The 23,633-nt window shown below is 35.3% G+C and overlaps 2 protein-coding genes across 2 annotated transcripts; one reads left to right on the top strand and one right to left on the bottom strand.

Moving 5' to 3' along the window:
* The first annotated feature begins 3,277 nt into the window (after positions 1-3,277).
* LOC123915172 (agamous-like MADS-box protein AGL80) lies at positions 3,278-3,766 on the top strand. The gene has a single exon (XM_045966318.1). It carries the CDS (start codon positions 3,278-3,280, stop codon positions 3,764-3,766), a length of 489 nt encoding a protein of 162 aa, XP_045822274.1.
* A 1,321-nt stretch (positions 3,767-5,087) lies between these two features.
* LOC123912969 lies at positions 5,088-22,657 on the bottom strand. The gene is made up of 5 exons (XM_045963561.1): positions 22,107-22,657; positions 20,873-21,457; positions 19,811-20,221; positions 8,447-8,701; positions 5,088-5,095 (listed from the first exon to the last, which is right to left on the bottom strand). The coding sequence occupies exons 1-5, from the start codon at positions 22,573-22,575 to the stop codon at positions 5,088-5,090; spliced, it is 1,728 nt and encodes a 575-aa protein (XP_045819517.1). The 5' UTR covers positions 22,576-22,657.
* Between the last annotated feature and the right edge of the window lie 976 nt (positions 22,658-23,633).

Raw genomic sequence — 23,633 nt, 5'->3', positions numbered from 1 at the left:
GTATATATCTAAAGTATTTCTTCGTGTCTCCTATAGTTTCTTGTGTGTCCTTCTAAATTATCAAAATACCTCGCTCGTTACTTAAGTTGCGAACTTAGTTTGTGGATTATTAATAAAGACTAAAAAAAGACTAAAATGGATTCCACACACACGCGCGCACACATGCACGCACACACTATAAAATTCTATATATTGAAACTTTTTTCCATTTTTTAATGGCACCTTAACTTGCAAACGGTGTTTTATTCACAAACATTCATTGGAGGTGAGTGGTACAAAACAATTTTTTTTATAAGGTTCGCTACTTAAGTAGCGAACTATTTTTTCTTACCTTTTGCTATTTTACACACTCGATACGCATTATGTAACCCTCTATTTTAATTTCTTAAAAAAAAAAACCCTCTATTTTAATTAATTAGAACCCAACATTTTATTTATTTATTTATTTTGTCGTAGTCTACTAGCTAGAAATTTCACTCTTATAGGTGGGTAAGTGGGATGACCGAAATTCGAACCTCCGGCCCCCCGCATATATAATGTAATGTCCTATAATGTAATGTAATGTCCCGTGAGCTTAGCTCAGTTGACAGATATTGCATTATATATGCAGGGGATCCAGGTTCGAACTCCGGTTATTCCACTTATCATCTTAAGGTGGAATTTCTAGCCACCAGGTTACTTGACAAAAAATAATAATTTTTTTCCATTTTTAATAATTTTTTTTGGAAAAACTAAAAAAAAATGTGAGTTAGCCTGAAGCCCGTATAGGGTCGGGCCATACTTTTTCCAGCCCATTTCCCATCCGGGCTTTTTAGCCCCATTCGATGTAATCCGGGAAAATTTTTTTTCTACCCCAACATTTATCCCTTTACCCCAACAATAGAATGTGAATGGACGAATACACCCTCATATATAAATTAAAACAGCAAAAAAAAATCATTTTCTACCCACTTTAGAAAAAGTGTTCCGGTGTGAGAAGAAGAAAAAGAGAGAGTAAGTGCCGTTTTGCATACCGGAACACTTTCATATAAGTGTTCCGGTTTGAAATTGTTACCGTATGAGGTTTCCGGTACGCATAACATACCGGAAAACTCATAAGAAAGTGTTCCGGTATGAAAAATTTTCAGTAATATTTGTCGTTCATATTACCGGAACACTTTAAATAAGTGTTCCGGTTTGCAAAATTTTCCAGATATTGTTCACTTTTTACCGGAACAGACACTTTAAATAAGTGTTTCGGTTTGCAAAATTTTCCAGATATTGTTCACTTTTTACCGGAACACTTATAAAAGTGTTCAGGTTTGTATAAATTGCAGAAAATGGGTCACCGGAACACTTGTTTACACTTTGAATCTAAGGTGAAATTCCACAGTAAACTTGCAGCTTCTATAACAGTGGAGTCAAAAAAAAATATACTTATTCAATATCTGGAAATTTAAACAAATAAACAATAACATACACATATATATAACTAAGAAAACCTATGCTTACACACCAAAACAATTAAGTGAACTAACCAAATATATATATTAATACTGCAAAATAATAATTTTAAAAAATGATTTTGTCTTTTGGGAATTTACCTAAAAAGCATTAGGTTATGGTTATGAAGAAGAAACGCTAAAAGAAAAGGCATATAGTTTGATATATTAGAGAGTAGGGGAAAATAAATTACGAAACCTTAAGAAATGGATTACAGAGTAACCTAATGGTTATGAGTTAATTTTCCGAAAAAATGAAGAAAAAGATATATCAGAAAGAAAACAGAGAGGGAGTGGTGTTTGGACTTTGGATGATAAAGAAGGATACTGTCATGTGACACGTTTTGCTAGTTGGGTAAACAAGTGTTCCGGTATATTAAAAATTTCATATACGTTCAAAGTGTTCCGGTGACACACGTTTTCTGCAATTTATTTATATAAACTGGAACATTTTTGTAAGTGTTCCGGTAAAATTTAAAATACTGGAAAAAATGATAAAATATACTTAGGGTAAAATGGGAATATTTTAAAAAATGTTGGGGTAAAGGGATAAATGTTGGGGTAGAAAAAAAAAATTTCTGTAATCCGAAGGTTACTCGGGCCGGCCAAAACAGACCCAATAGCCCATTTTAACAACTCTATCTAGATTGTCTTTAAATGGCAATACATAAAAGGAAACGAAAAAGAAAATTTGCATTAATAATGCACATTAAAACCATACAAATTGTATTCAAGATGTGTTTAAGAGCATCTTCAATAAAAGTATCTTAGAGAGTTTCATAAACTAATAATTCATATCTTATTTTTTTTTTTATCATTGGAGTTTCATAACGTTGCATAGAGGATATTCAAAATTGATGATACGGTACCTTATTTAAAGTATCATATCGTCAATTTAATATCATCAATTTAAGTAAAAAAATTAAAACAATAGATATCACTTGTTAATAATGTATGATACCCAAAGTGGTATCACCACTTTGGAGTCTCTCACAGGAGAAGGACCGATCTTTTCTCATTAGAACAAAATATATATGAGTTGTATAACTATTACATGACATTGTAGAAACCACTTATTAGTAATGACATGATATCCAAAGTGATATCACCCTTAAAGATGCTCTAAGTGGTTTCGGCGTGACATCAAAACAATATTCCAACTTCGTATAAAAAACAACAAAATGGATAATATTCCAACTTAAACCATTTCCATATACATACATCAATTTAGCAAGGAAAATTTATCTATCTATATAATATAATAATATTATTTTACCCGAAGCTTGGCACGAATCCGGATACTAATATAATATAATATAGCCAGATGAAATGTATGTTTTGATTAACTACTTTTGATGAACAAAAAAAAATATTCCCACTTAAACGGTTTCCATATACACACATCAATTTAATAAGGAAAATTTATCTATATAGTATAATAATATATATAATATAGCTGGATTTCACCATAAAACAAATATATAATATAGCTAGATGAAATGTATGTTTTCATTAATTATTATGATAAAAAGTAACTACTACTTTTGATGCACCTTCTTAATAAAACTTTCCAAATTAAACAAATAACTATTTTTTAATAATTTATAACTTTCCAAAAACGTCCTTATCATATATAAATGTTTTTGTACAGCTATGATATTCCCAAATACGTACCAAATTTTTCCATATTTTAGGTATATGAATGCTTATGCGCAAAAGGAAATTTGAGCGCCTAGGCTATATAAAATGACTCAATGTTCTATAAATCACACAACAAAAAACTTTTCACATCCACCATGAAAAAGAAGTTGAAACTTGCATTCATGGTCAATGAGTCAGCGAGAAAGATAACCTACAATAAGCGAAAAAAGAGTCTCAACAAAAGTATGGCTGAAATCACTACCCTTTGTGGAATTGATGCTTGCGGTATAATTTATAGTGAATTTCATTCAGAGCCAGAGGTTTGGCCTTCTCCATCAGAGGTCCAAAGGATTATCAACAAATTCAAAAATCATTTTGAATTTGAACAAGGTAATAAGAAGAAGCTAAGCCATGAAACCTATTTGACGCAGAGGGTTACAAAGTCGAAAGTGCAATTGGTGAAACTAGAGAAGAACAATTTGGAAATGCAGAAGTCCTTGACATTGTATCAATGTCTTCTCCAAGAAAGTTTCATCAAGACTCTGAATTCAGATGTTTTGAATGTTATAGCATGTGAAATTAATGGGAAGTTGGAGGAAATTGCTTCAAAAGCAAATGAACTTGACACAAATGCAACCCGTTAGAGATTTTAATTACCTTAAATTTTTTTTTTTTTTTTTGTGTTCTATGGAATTCTCTTTTGTTATTTTGTGTTAAGTTTTGTCTCAATTCTCAGATGTAATGATAAATCATTATGATTTTGTATGCACTTTTTGAATGATTTTAAGAATATTTACTTTTCGAAGTTGTTGGTTGGTTTTTTTTTTTTTTATAACCAAAGTTGTTGGTTAGTTAAATGACTAAGATAAATTCATATGAGAGTACTTGTAGAATAATGTCAAATAATTTCAACACTGTATTTGAATCATACATAGTCGATCATGTTGATTATGGGGATGGTGATGTATAAAATTTTGAAGAAATAAAAACAAAATACTAATAATTTTGGATTTTCCGGGTAGCCGCTTGATTTGAGGAATCACTTTTCAACCTAGAGGCAAGGACGGATCCAAAAATTAACCAAACGGGGGGCTGACCATTTTTTTAATAAATATTACATAAAATTTAATTGTAATTTATATAAATAGAGATCAAATTATACCGATATAAAACTATTTTACATTGATTTATTTATCAGAATTAATTTACACTATGATTATACATAAAAATTATAGTCTATTAATAATAATTATGTGTAAAATAACAACTTTAAATATATAATATATACAACATTAGGGATGGGAGGGAGGGGCCAAAGTCCACCCTTGCCACCCCTTGAATCCGTCCCTGCCTAGAGGTACTTGGTTCGAAACTTGACATTAGCAAAAACACGTAAAATGCAAAAATTACACGATAGTACTTACTAGGTAAAAATCTGAGGCCTAGTTATCCGACAATTATGTCTTCCGCAACCGCAATTGTCCAAGGAATGATAAATTACATGATATGATTTGCAAATAAAAAATAAAAAAAGGTAGTTTATCATATTCTACATCAACCTTAAACATAGGTAAAAATTACATGATATGATCGTCTAAATTGGAAATTTGTGGAAAATTGTCTGAATGAATGTAAGTTTCCGCCTAACCTCATTAACATTATTCAACATTGTATTTCTTCCCCCTCTTTTAAAATTTTATGGAATGGTGAGAAAACAGATATGTTTACTCCTTCGAGAGGCATTAGACAAGGAGACCCTCTGTCTCCTTACCTTTTCGTCATTTGTATGGAACGACTGTCTCATATTATAGCTGATCAGGTGGATGCCCAGTATTGGAAACCAATGCGTGCAGGTAGGTATGGCCCTCAAATATCTCATCTTCTTTTTGCTGATGATCTTCTTTTGTTTGCAGAGGCTTCTATCGAGCAAGCACATTGTATTATGCATTGCCTTGATATTTTTTGTCAAGCTTCTGGACAAAAAATCAATAGTCAAAATACAGAAATCTACTTCTCTAAAAATGTCGATCAACAGGTCAGGGAGGACATTTTACATCACACGGGTTATAAACAAATCAATAACATGGACAGGTATTTGGGGGCAAATATTAGTCCAGGCAGAGCTTCTAGGGGAAAGTTTAATAACATCATTGACAAAATACAAAACAAGTTGAGTGGATGGAAGCAACAATGTTTGAGCTTTGCAGGCAGACTTACTCTATCTAAATCAGTTTTGAGCTCTATACCATACTATCATATGCAGTATGCCAAGCTCCCAAAAAACCTCTGTAATGAGATGGAAAAAATTCAAAGGAGTTTTTTATGGGGAGATACTGACCAATCTCGTAAACCCCATCTAGTTGGATGGGACATTTGTTGTCTCCCAAAGAATGAGGGTGGTCTAGGCATTAAGAGACCTCAACATATAAATGACGCTTTTCTTATGAAAATGCTTTGGAATCTGATCAACAAACCAGATGACCTTTGGTGTAAGGTTCTTTATAATAAGTATGGAAGAAATAAGGACTTGAGAGTAACAATAAGCTCTCAACCCTATGACTCTCCTTTGTGGAAAGCTTTGACAGGTATTTGGGAAAAATTCCAGCAGAATATTGTGTGGCAGTTGGGAGATGGAAACAATATCAACTTTTGGCTGGATAAATGGACCCCGAGTGGAACTTCTTTGCTCTCTGTTACTAATCAAATTATTATTGACACGACTCTTTCTGTGAGGGATGTGCTTACCCCCTCAGGAGAGTGGGATTTTGATTTCCTTACTTCTAATTTACCATCTAATTTTTCTTTTCAGGTTCTTGCTATCCCAGCACCTATGGACATAGACGGGAAAGACACAATTGGTTGGGGAGGGACCAACACTAGGAATTTCACAGTTAAAAGTGCTTATGAGAATCAAAACATTAGAGATCAACCTATTGAGGGAGATTGGAAGGCCGTGTGGAGTTGGAAAGGACCTCATAGAATTCAAACTTTTATGTGGATGGCGGCTCATGATCGGTTGCTCACTAACTTTCGTAGGAGCAAATGGGGTGTTGGAGCTTCTCCCACATGCTCTAGATGTGACAGAGTCAATGAAACACTTATTCATGTTTTGAGGGATTGCCCTGTTGCAACCCAAACCTGGATAAGGTTAGTCCCTTCAAATCAAATCACTAATTTTTTTTCTTCTTCTAATTGCAGTGAATGGATCTTCAAAAACATCAACCTTCAACTGCAAGATATCCAGAATAGGAAGTGGAAAACAATTTTTATGGTGGCGTGCTGGCACATGTGGAAGTGGAGAAACCAAACGATTTTTGAAGATGACTTTCAACGTCCGACTGACCCAACCTACATGATTATCAAGATGGCTGAAGACATAGACAAGTGCATCCACCATCCTCTGAATATTCGTCAATGTGGCACTATTTTCATTGGATGGAAAAAACCCCGAGAAGGGTGGATTAAGCTTAACTGTGATGGAGCCTACAAGGATTCTTTGGGTTTAGCTGGTTGTGGTGGACTCTTTCGAAATTCAGATGGCAGATGGATTAAAGGATACTGGCGCAAAATAGGAACTTGTGACGCTCTCTCCGCTGAAATGTGGGGAATGTACTTGGGAATGCAACTTGGTTGGAGACAAGGTTTCTGCCATCTTCAGGTGGAAAGTGACTCAAAAAATCTGGTTGATATGATCACGGGGAAAGTTAAATTCAATGGCAATCCGCCTACCTTGGTGCGTCGTATACAAGAGCTTATAAAGTTGGATTGGCAGGTGCAATTCAATCATACTTGGCGAGAGGGAAATAGAAGTGCTGATTGGCTGGCTAATTTCAGTTTTTCTCTGAATTCTTTTAATATTCATGTTATGGAGACTCCTCCAAATGAGGTTTCGAGTCTTCTTTTTGATGACTTTTCTGGGACTTGCATGCCTAGAAATTTTCATGTAACTCTATAGTTCTTTTCTTTTTGGGCGTTAGCCCTCTTTTACTACCAAAAAAAAAATAATTCTAAAAAACGTCAAGATTTATAAATATAACATAAATAAAATAATTTCCCCACAATTAAAGATTTTCCCCGTCACTAACCTTGAAATCGCACCCCACAATTAAAGAAACACCAAGTCCCCGACGGCAATATAATATGGTTTCGGCACGAACATTCCGAAATTAAGCTATTTCGTATCCTAGCTTACAAGCCAAAATCGTATTCTAGCTTACAAACCAAAATGGATTTCAGATTTTAGAATCCATAAGATCCTAGACTCAAATCCAAGGGTATTTTGAGATTTTGGGGGGTTTAAGAGCAACATGGGGCCTAAAAAGCAAAATTCAAATAATATGGGGCTTGGGATTAGAAAGAAATAAAAGCAAGGGGGCCTAACATTTTGGGATGTTTTCTCTACAGACCCCCCGTGATTCTTTTATACCCCCAATTTTCCAATTTTACCCTTGCAAAAAACTTCGGTTCGCAGAAACCGAATTTTTTCTAGTGCAATTTCACAGTAGATTTCGGTTTTTATAAACCGAAATTTGTTTTCAAGGCAAAAAAAAAACTTCGATTTCCACAAACCGAAGTTTTTTGCAAGGGCAATTCATAGCTAAATTATATATATAGAGCTACAAATTTCTATATCATATTATCATATCTTTAAAAAACAAACAAATCCTAAAAATTCTAAACAAAAATATAAATTTTAAATCATAATTTTAAATATAAAAAATAATATTATTTTATTTTAAATATAAATTTAAATTATATTTCATTCGAAAATTTTCAAAATATATTTAGGCATCAACCTTTCTCAATATCTATAATTTTTTGTAGGTGGTCATATAATAAGATATTTACTTTTACCACCCTGTACATTTTCTCACGCGCCCTACAAATTTACTAAAATACTCCCGTCTTCTATTTAGGTACCAGACACCCCAAAAACACCTTACCTTTATAACATCCGCTACTTAAGTAGCGGAAGAGTAAAACGGGAAATGCGTAGGACGCGCGAGAACCTGATAGGGTGCCAAAAGTAAATCTCCTATAGTAAAGGGAAAGAAGTAATGGTTTTGTAATATAACTTTTGATTTTGAATACTGAGATCTCAGAGCAAAACGTTTGCCATTTCATGAGGCAATGAGAATTTACAACGAAGTTTACCTTAACATGACCACAAAAAAAAACAAAACCATAATTTTGTTTACCATTCCTCTCTCATCCCCACCTTTCTATTATGTTCTGCTGTATACCTTAGCTGTCATTTCTCTTTGTGGTCCAAACAACCAAAAGTATGTGCCAAGTATGTTTTCCTATTCTATTTATCTATTTACCTTTGTTCAACTTAGTAAAGAGTTCATTTGTAGACTGGCTGCCATTGGTTCTCAACTTCTTATTGCTTAAGGACATCAAAGGAGGAATGTCCATATCAAATCCGTCAGATGAAGAACTTGAACTAGAAGAGGAGCTATCACTACTATCTAAGTCCAAAATACAATTTGCAAGATCTCTCTTAATTCCAATGGATTCAACCGGCTTTGTTGCAAGGTTTTCCTGAACCGCTCCGGATGATTTTTTCTGCATTTTACCTACAATAACACATGAATTAGTCTCTTTTTTATTCAATGTTGCTTGTGAATTACACTTGTCTTCACCGCAAACCAAACATGAAATAGTAGATTGATGAGTGCTAACAACACACTCTTTAATTAGTTAAAATTCAAATGGATTCCACTAAACCATGCAAGTCCTACATAAATTTAGTAGGACTTGTAAATTTCAATCAATGTCCTCATTATCCGTCTCTTCTCCGTCTTTTAAAAGTTAAAACTCACTTGAATTGGTCTAGTAGTGTTGGATTGGATCCTTGGAGTATGCTCCTCTCAAGGTCTCAGATTCGATTCTCTCTGGTGCCAATTTTGGTGGGGTAGTCCATACAGAGCAAAAAAAAACTCTGACTTTAAATGGTGCCCCCGCAAGTGGGCGGTGGGATTGGTCCCCTCGGATTAGTTTGTCCTAGAGCCGGATACCGAGTTTTTTTCCTACCAGTTTGCGAGTGTGGATGGGGGGAGAGATTTGGAGAGATGAGTAGATGAAAAAACAGAAACATGCACAAAGAATTCGATTAGATTAGGGAACAACTATTGGAACTTCAACAGTGTCTCCTACCGGGCATGTTGACAGAACTGGTCTGTTTCCTATATTTTTACTAAATAATACTTATGAATTTATAGATCAAACATTGGGAATAATCTTCCTACAGAGCTTTGTTACAAATAAAATAAAGGAAATACAGAGAGAGTTTGGGAAGGAATGTAACTGCCTGTAACCGTTAGGAATTAGAGAGCCTAGTCTCTCACAAACCATTAACTAATTAACCTGACACCACCCTTTTCCTTCTCCTATTCCATTTATTCAAATACAACATACAATTAAGCTAGGCTAGAATACTATACTTTTATTGGGCCTGCAACTAGCATATTTTACAAGAAAAATTTCATAGAGAAGACAATGACGAAGATGAGATAATTCACAAGAAAAATTTCATAGAAAAAAGACTACATTCATGTGTTATTACATATGCTAAGCTCCAAAGTTGATCAGGAGCAATCCAAAAAGTTGCAAGGTTTTTCTAAATTGCCCCTAGTGAACATTGGTGCGTAGTATATATAATAACACATGAAATAGTCTCTTTTATATGCAATATTGCTGATAAATTAACTTCATCTTAATCATTATCTCCTATATCAGTAACAAATCTTATTCTCAATCTATGTTCTAATCTATGTTCTGCTAGCCTAAAAGAGATATGTAAGTCCTACATAGTAGTAGATTTAACAGCTTAATATATTCATTCCAATATTCTCTGAAACTCATTATTTTATTTTTTTTGTTTTTATTAGAATTTAAGTATTTGTAATATTTTGATATTATTTAATATAGTAACAGGGTCATAGACTATCTTGTAGGATTAGTTTCCATATTTAATAAAAACATATCAAAATGCAACCCTAAGTTCATGTGGGGATAGGGATAGACGAGGATGCCCGAATGCAATCGGGAATACCCAAACTCTGTTAGGTATGAGTTTCAAATTCTACTTTTCATCCACGTTGAAAATTGAGACGGGTATCAGGATATCCTAACTTTATGGATTTAGGGAAGACAAAATTTGTCTTCGTCCCGCTCTGTTGCCAATGACAGCCAATTATATGATGTTTTTAGTAGTAGATTAGTATAGTTTTTATAGTAAATAAAAACCAAAAGCAAGCAAATATCGGGAAAAGTGAAGACACAAGGACCAGAAGCAATAAAAGTAGAAAAAGCAGCAAAAACGAGCAAAAATGGAATAAAGCAGCGCACCATCGTACCCACGATGAGGTTCAACGTGGCGCGATGAGAAGACTGATAAAATTGAAGAAAATCTGCTAAAAATCTTTACTATTGTGGCACGATGACTTGTCATCGTGGCACGATGATGACTTGAAAAATAAGCAGAAAATCCCGAGTAAATCTTCCATCGTACCACGATAGGATCCATCGTGGCTACTATGAGGCAAAATTACACGTCATCGTGGCCACGATGGGTGCGATAAATGCGCAGAAAAAGCCCAAACTCAGCTGTAAAACTATAAATAGAGTCTTCCTCCTTCACAATTATTCATTCCACAATATTCAGAGCATTGAATATTCACAAGAGAGTTAGGAGAACTCTAAGGAGGAGGCAAGGAGGTCAAGGAACTCCAAGGCCAACAAGGTTCTTTTCTTTCTGTCTTTGTAATTTATTTTTCCTAGGTTAGGTGGAGTCGAGAAACTCCCTGACGAATGATTGGTTGTAGTATTTATAATGTTTATGAATTTTAGTTATTTCTATTCAAACTTTTTTGTTGTCCGGTTTTAGTTATTTTAATATTGATCACATTAGAATAAAATATAAGGACCTAGTGGATATCGCATAGGAAACAAAGCTAGTAATCCTGACCGAAGGATGACATATTAGGGCCTACATGAGACCATTAAATTCTGGAAAGAACGATAATTTCTACCTTGCAGGGTTTGTGAATAGTTCAGGGCATACGTGACGGCTTATAATTTAGGGGTCCTCAGGGCGATGAGCCCAAAGTTTAAACTAAAAAGTGGAGTTATGGATCATGGTGTCTAAATAAAGATATGGCAACCTTAAACTAGGCCTTGTAACAACTTGTAATCGAAATAGGACAGAAAAATCCTTCATACCTATTTTCAGAAGTCTAAATCCTTAAAGAGAGAAATAATTAAGCCACCAAGCAGGAGTAAGGGAGGGATCCGACCACACTTAACCACCTTGGGTGGTCACGCACACCTTTTATTTTCCGCTATTTATTTTCTGTCATTTATTTCCTGTATTTTACTAAAGTACCCGCAAAGATACCTTCTTAAATACACAAAGCGAAGGCAACTATCTATATTCCTAAGCGAAACTAGTAACCTTGGCACAATCCTTGTGGAGAACGATAACTTATCACTTTATTACTTGGTAGCGATTTTGTGCACTTGCAGAACCACCTTCACATGCCTAAATAGAATGCCCTCTAAAGTTCTCAATTTTTAAACTCCAATTCATATTATCAAAGAATGTTTTGCTATTGTCCGTTTTTCAAATTAGAAATCTTTGGTAATACATCTTTTTTATTTGTATTAACACTTTGGTTCACAGGGGAAGGGGCCCCGGTAATCTAGAGTTCGGCCACGAGATAAGTAAAGTCTAACAAAAAATTGTTACCATCAGGAATCGAACTCGGGTTCTTCCGAACGATTAGTCAGGAGCTCATTACCCACTTGAACCTCATGCTATAAAATGTGCTTTTGTTGGGTACTCTCCAACCCATAAGGGATATAAATGTTTTGACTCAATAAAACAGGAAAATGTTTGTCGCTATGGATGTCACATTCGTTGAAAATAAATCTTTTTTTTATGATACTCATCTTCAAGGGGGAAACTTAAAGGAAGACTCGTTTCAAACAGAGACAATAAGTTTTTTAAATGATTTTTCCTTGTCTCTATCAAGGAATTCTAAGACTTGAACTCCTACACCAACAAAAAATGGCCATGATTGACTACCTGAACCTACTCCTGCTATGAGTAAGGAACTTGATGAATCTGAGCCTACATTTTCTCATGAAGAAAACAATGTGAAATTTGATAATGATATTAGTGAACCATTGGGCTTGGTGCGTGGATATAAATGGTGGTTGATCCCGATAGCGGGTGGCCCAACGGATCTTGGTGAGGCTCTGATACCATCTTAAAATTGGGTGTTGGGCCTAACTCAAACTTAAACCGGCTTGTAAGGTGAGGATTGTCTCTTACTTATAAACCCTTGTCCAAGGCAACTCACATCCGATGTGAAACTTCTTAACACTTATCTTCATATTTTTTTCCTTCACCTCCCAATTGTCTAGTGTAGAGATTTCAAAGAATGAACAGGATGCTCTAGAAGTTCCAAGCGGAGGGAAGTTGTACTTTAAGAGATGAAAGCTCTTCAAAAGAACAAAATTTGGAGTGATATGACACTACCAATGGCAAGAAGACCGTCGGATGTAAATGGGTGTCTACTGTAACGTACAATTCAGATGGATCAATTGAAAGATATATAGCTCACATGGTGGCTAAGGGATTCACTCAGACCTATGGCATAAACTGCTCAGAGACATTTGATCATGTTGCAAAATTGAACACCGTCGGAATACTTTTATTTGTTGCTGCCAACCTAAATTGGCCTCTACATCAGTTGAATGTTAAAAATGTTTACACAATGGTCAACTAGAAGAAACATACACGGATGGTCCTGATTTTAAAGACAAATTCAGATCAAAGATATGCAAGTTGAATGAGTTTCTTTATGGCTTAAAGCAATCTTTGAGAGGTTGGTTTGAAAGGTTTACTGAGTACATGAAGAACCAAGGGTACATTCAAAGACAAGTTGATCACACCTTATTCACCAAATTCTCCTCTGATGATAAATTTGTTGCATTGATTGTTTATGTAGATGATATTGTCCTAACTGAAGATGATATTGTTGAAATGAGAAAGAGTAAAAGAAAGACTAACTGCAGACTTTGAAATTAAGGACTTACGATCCTTGAGATACTTTCTTGGTATGGAGGTTACTCAATTGGAGAAAGGAATTATGGTTTCACAACAGAAATACATTTTCAATCTTTTGCAAGAAACGAGACTGAATTGTTGTCAACCAGCTTACACCCTCATGGATCCTAATGCAAAACTTTGGGGAGAAGGAAATGTTCCTGTTGACACCGGAAGATACCAGAGGTTGGTGGGTAAGCTAATTTACTTGTCTCACACTACACCTGACATCACCGTCTCAGTCAGTGCAATGAGTCTCCGTCTCAGTCACTTTGATGATGAACTTAGTCACTTTGATGAGTCTCCCTACTTATTTTCTACTTTTCTACTTCTCCTTAAAAGAAATAGAGAAGTAGAAAATTGTATTTGGTCCTATTTCTCCTTAAAAGAATTAGAGAAATAAAGTAAAGAAGTAGAAAATAAGGAGAAGTTCAAACACAATTTTTTACTTATTTATTACTTTTAAGGAGAAGAAAAAAAGTGGAAAATAAGTAGGGCCAAACGGGTCCTAAGTCTAAAAATCATCCTCAAACTCATCTTCTTCAACATAATCCCCATCGGCCTTGGAAGTGGTCGAAGAGACGAAGACTCAAAGCTTTGATGATGGTGAAGTGGAGGATCGGTGAAAAGGTGAGAGAATATGATGTTGAGAATGACGGTTAAGTGTGTTAACAACAAAGGACATGTAAAAAACCAATTGTGCCCTTACTAGAATCAGTCAAATTTCTTATATATTGGGACGGAGGGAGTATTTTTTAAGAAGTCTAGTGAAAGAAATATGTTTATATTCACTGATGCAGACTGGGCAGGTTCAGTCACAGACAGAAGATCAACCTCTGGATTGTACATATGCAAGGGATAACCTTGTGACCTGGAGAATAAAAAAAACAAGGAGTTGTAGCAAAAAGTAGTGTAGAAGCCAAGTTTAGAGCTATGGCTCGGGGTATTTGTGAAGGCCTATGGATTCAAAGAGTCATGGAGGAACTTAAGATGAAAATTGAGCTTCCAATTAAGTTATATTTTGACAGTAAAGCTGTAATTTTCATAACTGACAACCTGGTTCAACATGACAGGATCAAGCATATTGAGATTGACCATCATTTCATAAAGATGAAGTTAGATGCCGGAATCATATGTCTATATTTTGTGACCTCTAGTCAATAGGCTGCGAATATTTTAACCAAAAACTAGGCAAGACCCATCTTTGAGCATTTGATAAGCAAGTTGGTCATAATGGATATCTATGCACCAACTTGAGGGGGGGTGTTGGAACACGTGTGTTCTAGAATGTGTGTTTTCTAAAAGGATCCACATAATTGTTTTAGTCAATGCATATCATTCTATTTATTGTCCGTCTATTTTTATTTCCTAAAATTCTCATCCAGAATTAATGTAATCCAGATATAAGCATTCTCTAGACTGACGAATAAAACATAGCATGCACCCTATTTTTTCTACACTAACATTGGCCTGAAAGTCGTCTTGATTTTGTTTGAAGTTGTGACATCTTCCAGTTCATGCTTCAGCCACTGTTGGGCACAAACTTTATTGACTAATAATTGTTCCAGTTCGTGCGTCAGCTACTGTTTGTTCAGTGGTTTGTTCTGGGCACAAACTTATTGACTAATAATTGTTCTTGTGTTCACAATTGGTTTATCAAAAATCTCTTTTTGGATTTGATTATGTTGGGTGCTATGTTTTTCTACTAAGGTATATTTATAACAAGCTTAACGCTAACAAAGCTTTAGCTTGAAAGAAGTGTTAGAATTCAGAATATAAAACAAAACTTAGAGTATCTTAATATTTTGTAGAAAATAATAAGTGAATACTGTTATATGTTATTCCTCAGCTCAATGCTGGTTTAAATAGGAAGAGTACAAACATAAAAGGAAATAATAGATAAGCTTAGAATCTCCTAGAAATAACAAACTATGAAACTAAATATTTTCCAACACCCCCCCTCAAGTTGGTGCATAGATATCTGTCATGCCCAACTTGCCGATCAAATGCTCAAAGGTGGGTCTTGCCAAACTTTTGGTTAAGATATCTGCAGTTTGCTGACTCGAAGTTACAAAAGGTAGACATATGATTCCGGCATCTAACTTCTCTTTTATGAAATGTCGATCGATCTCAATATGCTTGGATCTGTCATGTTGAACTGGATTATGAGCTATGCTAATAGCGGCTTTACTGTCAGAGTATAATTTCAATGGAAGCTCAATTTTCATCTTAAGCTCTTCTAGGACTCTGTGGATCCATAATCCTTCACATATACCTTGAGCCATAGCTCTAAACTCAGCTTCTGCACTACTTCTTGCTACAACTCCTTGTTTCTTGCTCCTCCATGTCACAAGATTACCCCAAACATAGGCACAATATCCAGAGGTTGATCTTCTATCAGTAATCGAACCCGCCCAATCAGCATCGGTAAAAATAGACACATTTCTTTCACTAGTTTTCTTAAAAAATAATCCCTTTCCAGGATTTGCTTTCAAATATCGCAGTATCCTATAGACTGCCTCAAGATGTTCCTCAAAAGGAGAATGCATAAACTGACTTACTACACTAACCGAGAAAGCAATGTCAGGTCTAGTGTGTGACAAATAAATCAGTTTCCCAACCAATCTCTGGTACCTTCCAGTATCAACAGGAACACTACCTTCTTCCCAAAGTTTTGCATTAGGATCCATGGGAGTATCTGTTGGTCGACATCCACTCATTCCTGTTTCTTTCAATAAATCTAGAATGTATTTTTGTTGGGAAACTACAATACCATCTTTTGATCGAGCAACCTCCATACCAAGAAAATATCTCATGGATCCCAGGTCCTTGATTTCAAAGTCTAATGCTAATTTCTCTTTTACTCTTGCCATTTCAACTATATCATCTCCAGTAAGGACGATATCATCAACATAAACAATTAGGACAGCAATTTTTCCATCTTGGGAGAACTTTGTGAACAAGGTGTGGTCAGCTTGTCCTTGAATGTACCCTTGTTTCTTCATGGAATAAGTGAATTTTTCAAACCAAGCTCTAGGAGACTGCTTTAATCCATACAAAGACTTATTTAGTTTGCATACATTTGATCCAAACTTGTCTTCAAAGCCAGGAGGAATGTCCATATATACTTCTTCTTCTAAATCACCATTAAGAAAAGCATTCTTAACATCCAACTGATGTAGGGGCCAATCTAAGTTAGCAGCAAGAGACAAGAGAATTCTGACAGTGTTCAATTTTGCAACAGGAGCAAAAGTCTCTGAGTAGTCTATACCATAGGTTTGAGTAAAACCCTTAGCCACCAATCGAGCCTTGTACCTTTCGATTGACCCATCTGAATTATACTTCACAGTAAACACCCATTTGCATCCAACCGTCTTCTTGCCATCCGGTAGTGTCATAACACTCCAGGTTTTGTTCTTTTCAAGAGCTTTCATCTCCTCAAGTATAGCTTCCCTCCACTTTGGAACTTCTAGAGCAACCTGTACATTTTTTGGAATCTCTACACTAGACAATTTTGAGGTGAAGGCAGAAAAAGACGAAGACAAATTTGAATATGATATAAAATTGGACAATGGGTATTTAGTGCAAGATCTAACAGGTTTTCTAACAGCCACAGGATCATCGATATCAGGATACAAAATACGACTCTCAGAAACAGAGATAGACTTACCTTTTCTTTTTTTAGGAAGTTGATCATCCCCCGGTTCAGATTCATGACAGTGTTGAGATGTGGACTCATCACTTTCTTTGTGATTCTTTCTCACAAAAACCTTTCCTTTCCAAGTCTTGTTTCCTGCTTCAAACCTATTATCTTTATATGACTCATTATTTTGTGGCATTTCAATTAGATCACCATTATCATCGTTTTCAAGATTCTCATTGTTTTCTTCATGAGAAAATTTAGGCTCGGATTCACCAAGTTCACTACTCATAACAGGAGTAGGATTAGATAAAGAATCATGGCCATTTTTCGTTGGTGCAGAAGTATAAGTCTTAGAACTTTGTGATACCGGCAAAGATAAATTATTAAAAAAACTCATGTCCTCAGTTTGAAACGAGTTAAAAAAACTCATGTCCTCAGTTTGAGACGAATCTTCATTTAAATTTCCCCCCTGAAGATGCGTGTCAAAAAAAGGTTTGTTTTCAAAGAATGTAACATCCATGGTGACAAACATTTTATGATTTTTTGGATCAAAACATTTATATCCCTTCTGGGTTGGAGAATACCCAACAAAAACACATTTTATAGCACGCGGTTCAAGTTTGCCAATATTCTTATGTTCATGAACAAATGCAGTGCAACCAAAGATTTTTAAGGTCAAATCGTTTGAAACACGATCATTAGGAAAACATTCTTTGAAAATATGAATTGGAGTTTTAAAATTAAGAACTTTGGAGGGCACTCTGTTAATTAAGTATGCAGCAGTTAAAACTGCTTCACCCCACAAATGATTTGGTACTTTACTTGCGAAAAGTAAAGCTCTAGCCACCTCCAACAAGTGCCTATTTTTTCTTTCTGCAACTCCATTTTGTTGGGGAGTGTTAGGACATGAACTTTGATGCACAATTCCATTTTCACGAAAAAAATCACTCAACATTGTGTTAAAATATTCTTTGCCGTTATCACTTCTAAATACTTGAATATTTGTTTGAAATTGATTTTGCACCATTTTAACAAAATCTTTTACGGCCTGACAAACGTCAGATTTCCCCTTTAACAAGTACACCCAACAAACTCTTGAGTGATCATCTATAAATGTGATAAACCATTTTTTATGAGAAAGTGTACTCGTTCGGTTAGGGCCCCAAACATCACTGTGAATAACAGAAAAAGGTTTTGATGGTTTGTAGGGCTGTAATGGAAAATGAGAACGATGATGTTTTGCAAATTCACATGCTTCACATTTAAACAAAGATAAATCCTTATTACGAAATAACTCAGGAAATAAGTGTTTTAAATAAGGAAAACTAGGATGACCTAATCGTGAATGCCATAACATAACATCATCATTATTATTATTCAGAACTAAAAAAGATTCAAAGCATGAACTTATTGGTTTGGAAGGTAGTTGTGATTCAGGTTCAATGTCGAAGTAGTAGAGTCCTCCACTCTCCTTAGCACTACCAATCATCTTCCCCGAGTTCAAATCCTGAAAAACACAATGAGTACGAAAAAAATTAGTTTGACAATTTCTATCTTGGGCTAATTTACTGACAGACATGAGACTACAAGATAGATTTGGGACATGAAGAACATCTTTAAGGGTTAGACTTGGAGACAACACAACCGAACCTTTACCCGCAATGGCTGAAAAGGATCCATCCGCAATTTTTATTTTATGGTTACCTGCACATGGACTATAAGAAGAAAACAGAGTAGAATCACCTGTCATGTGATCACTTGCACCCGAATCTACTATCCAAGCACGACTGGGACTGACACTAAAAAGGGCAGAAGTACCTTTGGGGGCAACAGAGCCAGAAAGAGTGTTAGATTCAAGAATTTTGTACAGTCTGTCTAGTTGTTCCATCGTGAATGAAAGCTGAATTGAAGAAGACTGATGCTCTTGATCAGAATTACTGGCTTGGAATGTATGACCCTCACCTCCACCTTTGTTCTTCTGATTTGAAGGTCGCGGAAGACCATGTAATTTCCAACATTGAAAAATAGTATGTCCCAAACGATGACAATATTTGCATTCACGACGATATTTGAAAGTGGATGATCGTCGTCGAGAATAAAAAAACGTCATAATTAATAATTTTAGCCAAGTAGTGCCGGAAGTAGCAAAGAAAAATTAAAACTGGTGAACAGTACTCGTGAACAACAATCACATGAACAGTACGCGTGAACAGTACCAGCAAATAAAACAGTACGTATGAACAGTACTCGTGAACAGTACCAGTGGATGAACAGTTCGTATGAACAGTACCAGCGAATGAACAGTGCTGCACACAAAATCAGTTGACGTGGTCAGATTGTAAACACGACGGCGGCTAGGGTTTTGCGGAAGCGAGACCCCCAAAATCGGGAGCTCTCGATACCATGTAGAAAATAATAAGTGAATACTGTTATATGTTATTCCTCAGCTCAATGCTGGTTTAAATAGGAAGAGTACAAACATAAAAGGAAATAATAGATAAGCTTAGAATCTCCTAGAAATAACAAACTATGAAACTAAATATTTTCCAACATATTTTGTTAAGTATAATAGTTTATCTAAGTATTATAGATTATCTCCTATGACTAGTTTGCATATATCCTAGTTATTATCATGGTTCGTTTTTTATTTCTCTATTTATTAAGGAAGTTACTAGAAGTCTAGCATCTCTACAAATGGATGTCAGTGTTTAGTTTTTTGTATCCAGTGTTTAGTTTTTTGTATAAGGTCATTATCAATTATATTACAACACTATCATATTCAAAATCTTTATTATTTCTCTTTTTTTTTCTTCTTTTATCTCAAACCCATAACTTCAATAGTTTTTCCAAGAATGCATATATTGTTAGCAAACATGCGCACTAAAAGAATTCATATAGTTAGCAAAGAAGCGGTTAGAATTTCCATACCAGAAGAACCCAGATCATCTTTTTTGCTTGGTTCACCAGCCAATCTTTTCTTTTCAGCCAAAACCTCAACCTTTTGATCTTTGAGTTTAGCAACAGCAGAAGCCTCCCCATCACCAACCCCACTATTCTTCAATACCTCAAGTTTGCATCTTTCATGCCCCAATTTAGCATTCACAACCTTCCCATCCTTAACGAACTTCTCACCACAGCTTTCTCCATTGACCGTCTCCCCCTCACCATCAAAATTGAGTCTTCCTGAGCTCTTAAAATGATTCTTCCTTTGAAGTAACATTATTTTCTCTGCAATTGCTGCTTTCCGCATTGCATCATCAGGTGGTATTGCAATGGGTTTAGCTAATCTTCCATCAAGGTTTTTTTGGACAGCTCCTGATGAACTTTTCCGCTCAGTATCTGCAACAACATAGGATAGATTAGTCAACAAAATAATTCAAGAAGAAGCTTAGGAAATTATGTGAAGTAGAGTCTATAATCCTCATAGAACATTGCTATAACTTTCCTGCATTCATGAAAATTTAGTGGCCATCAACAAGGACTCAGAATTCTACTAAATTTCACAAATAAAAATGCCAAAACAGAAAGTTGAACCTTATATTTACTAATTACATCAAATGAATTTGAAAAGATATAAGTCAAGGATAACCTGCCAATAACTACATGGCATTATCTAAACAATCTAAAAAGGCACAGGTAGAGCAATGTGGAAATCGACATGCCACACAATGTTAGTTACTAAAAGACGCTCTTTCACATTGAAGCAAATGTAACCACATTCATGAGTTTTGTGCAACAAAGTTTTATACCAAAATATTCACCACGTTTTTCATCAAATTCACTGCACGCACCATCTGACACAGTTAATCACCATCCATTCAACAATTTTTCTTGACTCCGCAAATAATAAAACTATAGTCCTATATAGCCTAAACAAATTATCATGATCCCATTACTAATAAAACATATTGCAATTTTTCTTTTTGTTTCTTCAAGTAACATTAAAGAATGCATACATAGTCATCAAACAAGCAGTTAGAATCGCCATACCAGAAGCACCTAGGCAACCTTTCTTGCCTGGTTCACCAATGAATCTTTTCTTTTCAGCCAAAACCTTGACCTTTTCGCCCACCTGTTCAGCAGGTGCAGGAGCCTCCCCATCACCAACCCCTCTATTCTTCAACACCTCAAATTTTCCTTTTTCATGCCCCACTCCAGCTTTCACAACCTTACCATCATCTAAACCAAATCCATTACCATTCTCCCCAACCTTCATGAACTCCTTTCCACACCTCTCTCCCGTGACCGTCTTCACCTCAATCTCATAATTGATCCTTCCCAAACTCTTGAAGTGATTATTCTCTTCTAGTTCCCCCACCATCTCTTTAACTGCTGACTTCAGCATCCTTTTCCTAACCACTAGGCTCTCAGCCAAAATGTCGACCTTTTCACATACAAGTTCAGTAGCAGGAGCCTCCTCAACCTTCACTAACTCCTCTCCACGCCTTTCTCCCGTGTCAGCCTTCACCTCAATATCAACATTGATCCTTCCCCAACTCTTGAATTCATTATTTTCTTGTAGTTTCCCCACTACCTTCTCTTCAACTGCTTCCTTCAACGTTTTTTTCCTAAACACTAGGGTTAAAATTGAGAGAAAAAAAATGATGAGCTAAAAGTTATAAACTAATAAATTAGCCTATCAAAATAAACTATAAGCTAGTAAAAATAAGTTATAAGTTCATAAAACAAAAAGGTTACCAAACACATTATTTCGTTAGAGCTTATGAGCTATAAGTTGTAAGTCATAAACTATAAATATGTCATTGCCAAACAGTGCATAAGCAACTCTTAAAATTGAGTATTGGGCCTAACTCATCCTTACAAAATCGGCTTTTTAAGGTGAAGATTGCCTCTACTTTATAAACACTTATTCAGGCCATATCGCAAGCGATGTGGGACTTCTTTAACACATCCCCTCGCGCTCAGCACTGTTGGGCTTGTTGCGCGGATATATATATATATATATATATATATATATATGGTGGATGGTGGAGGGCCCGATCAAAAACCCGATGGCATGCGGCCCGACGAAGTGGCCCAGAGTGGATAGGCTGTCATACCATCTTAAAATTGAGTATTGGGCCTCTCATCCTTACAAAACCGACTTTTTAAGGTGATCATTGTCTCTACTTTATAAACACTTATTCAGGCCATATCGCAAACGACGTGGAACTTCTTTAATAGCAACATTCAAACAAGTTTTTATAAGTTAGAATCTCCATACCTAGACGATCTTTCTTACTTTGTTCATCAACCCTTTTATTATCTTTGACCAAAACCCCAACATTTTCACCAGCAACAGCATCAGCACTACTAGCAACACCATTACCATCAGCAACACGGCGATTCTTCACGGGAACAACATGACCCCTATCATTACCATTCTTCATCAACGCCTTCTGTTTCATCTCTTCTTGAATCTTCTCCAGCTTGAACTCAAGAGTAACCCTTTCAAGCTTCTCAAACTTCATTCTCTCAGCTGACAACTCCGATTCTCTCTTCATCTTTTCAATTTCTTCTTTCAACATCTCTTCCCTAGCAATTAGGGTTTCTTCAACTAAACTAAAATCGCTTTTCTTGAACGCGTCTTTGAGCTTCGAAAACAACTCGGAAATGCTCATTAGGTTGCGCCGGTTACGCCAGTCTACCGGTCCGGAAAATGAGGTTGAACGGCGTTCGTTTCTGGATCCCATGATCTTGAATGTAGGTTTCGGAAATTTGAGAGAAGGTTGAAAGCGAAAGGTGGTAGAAAGCGAGAGAAATGAGAGGGAAATTGGGAATGTGAAGAAATAAATCAGAGAGAAAGTGATTAAGTACTAAATGCGACGTCGTTTAATGTTGACACGCAATAGCACGTAACGGAACCACAAAATGAATGAGGAATTGAGTGCCAAGATTTTTCGTTTTAAGAATAAAAATATAAGGCAAATATTTTTAAGTGAAAAAAGGCAAATATTTTGGAAAGGATTTTTCTTTTTTTGAAAGGTTGGAAAGGATTTTCTGAATAAAGTTGAAAATATTTTTTTTCTATGTTCATTGAAAATTTCTTTTTTTTAAATTAAACAGAAAATGTGTGCATCTAGAATAATCCTTCAAAAAGTAAATTATAAAATTATCTTTTTCTAACAAAAAGTAAATAAATACTATTTAATAACACTGTCTCTTTATTTTTATTCTTTTTTGAAATACTCCAGTTGTTTTATTTTTTCTAACAAGATACCAAAAAATTCGCACTACTTTATAAATTTTCACTTCATAAATAATTATGTTATATAAGATCGATATTTATAAAAAGGAGTAAAACATCTATTGAATTTCATAAAAATTGTGTGTTTGATTAAACGTTTAATGCAATTGGATGCACGTTTCTTCTGTTTAGTTATTTTTTTTAAGCAAGAATTTGTGGTGACCAAATTTTAAGTCTATTTAAAGCTACAAATAGTAGATTTTAAAGTGGGTGTAAAGCTAGATTTCAATTCTATTTGACACAATAAAATCGAGCTAGATCCCTCTTCATGTACCAAAAAAAAAATCGAGCTAGATTTAATCATGTCTGTCCTTGCTTGAGATCAGTTAAAGCTTTTATTATTAGTCACATGACTACTTTAAGTAATTCTACCAAGTTCATCTCCTCCTCCTCTATGTCTGATTCCTTGGTGCTTAAACCCTTCAGTGTTAATATTAACGAAGTGATTTGGTCTCATCCCTTGCCGTTCTGGACTCAATGTAACATTGATGGTGCAGCTTTGGG

The sequence above is a fragment of the Trifolium pratense genome, linkage group LG3 (assembly GCF_020283565.1).
Source record: "Trifolium pratense cultivar HEN17-A07 linkage group LG3, ARS_RC_1.1, whole genome shotgun sequence".
Taxonomy (NCBI): domain Eukaryota; kingdom Viridiplantae; phylum Streptophyta; class Magnoliopsida; order Fabales; family Fabaceae; genus Trifolium; species Trifolium pratense.
Note: the sequence above shows the minus strand (reverse complement) of the source record. Positions and strands in the feature narration are given on the sequence as shown.

Coding starts and splice junctions, on each gene's coding strand:
- LOC123915172 (XM_045966318.1), top strand. CDS start 3,278: ATGAAAAAGAAGTTGAAACTTGCATTCATGGTCAATGAGTCAGCGAGA.
- LOC123912969 (XM_045963561.1), bottom strand. CDS start 22,575: ATGGGATCCAGAAACGAACGCCGTTCAACCTCATTTTCCGGACCGGTA. Junction 21,458..22,106: donor AAGTAAGAAAGATCGTCTAG/GTATGGAGATTC, acceptor TTTTAACCCTAG/TGTTTAGGAAAAAAACGTTG. Junction 8,702..19,810: donor AGATGATCTGGGTTCTTCTG/GTATGGAAATTC, acceptor GTGTTATTGTAG/GTAAAATGCAGAAAAAATCA.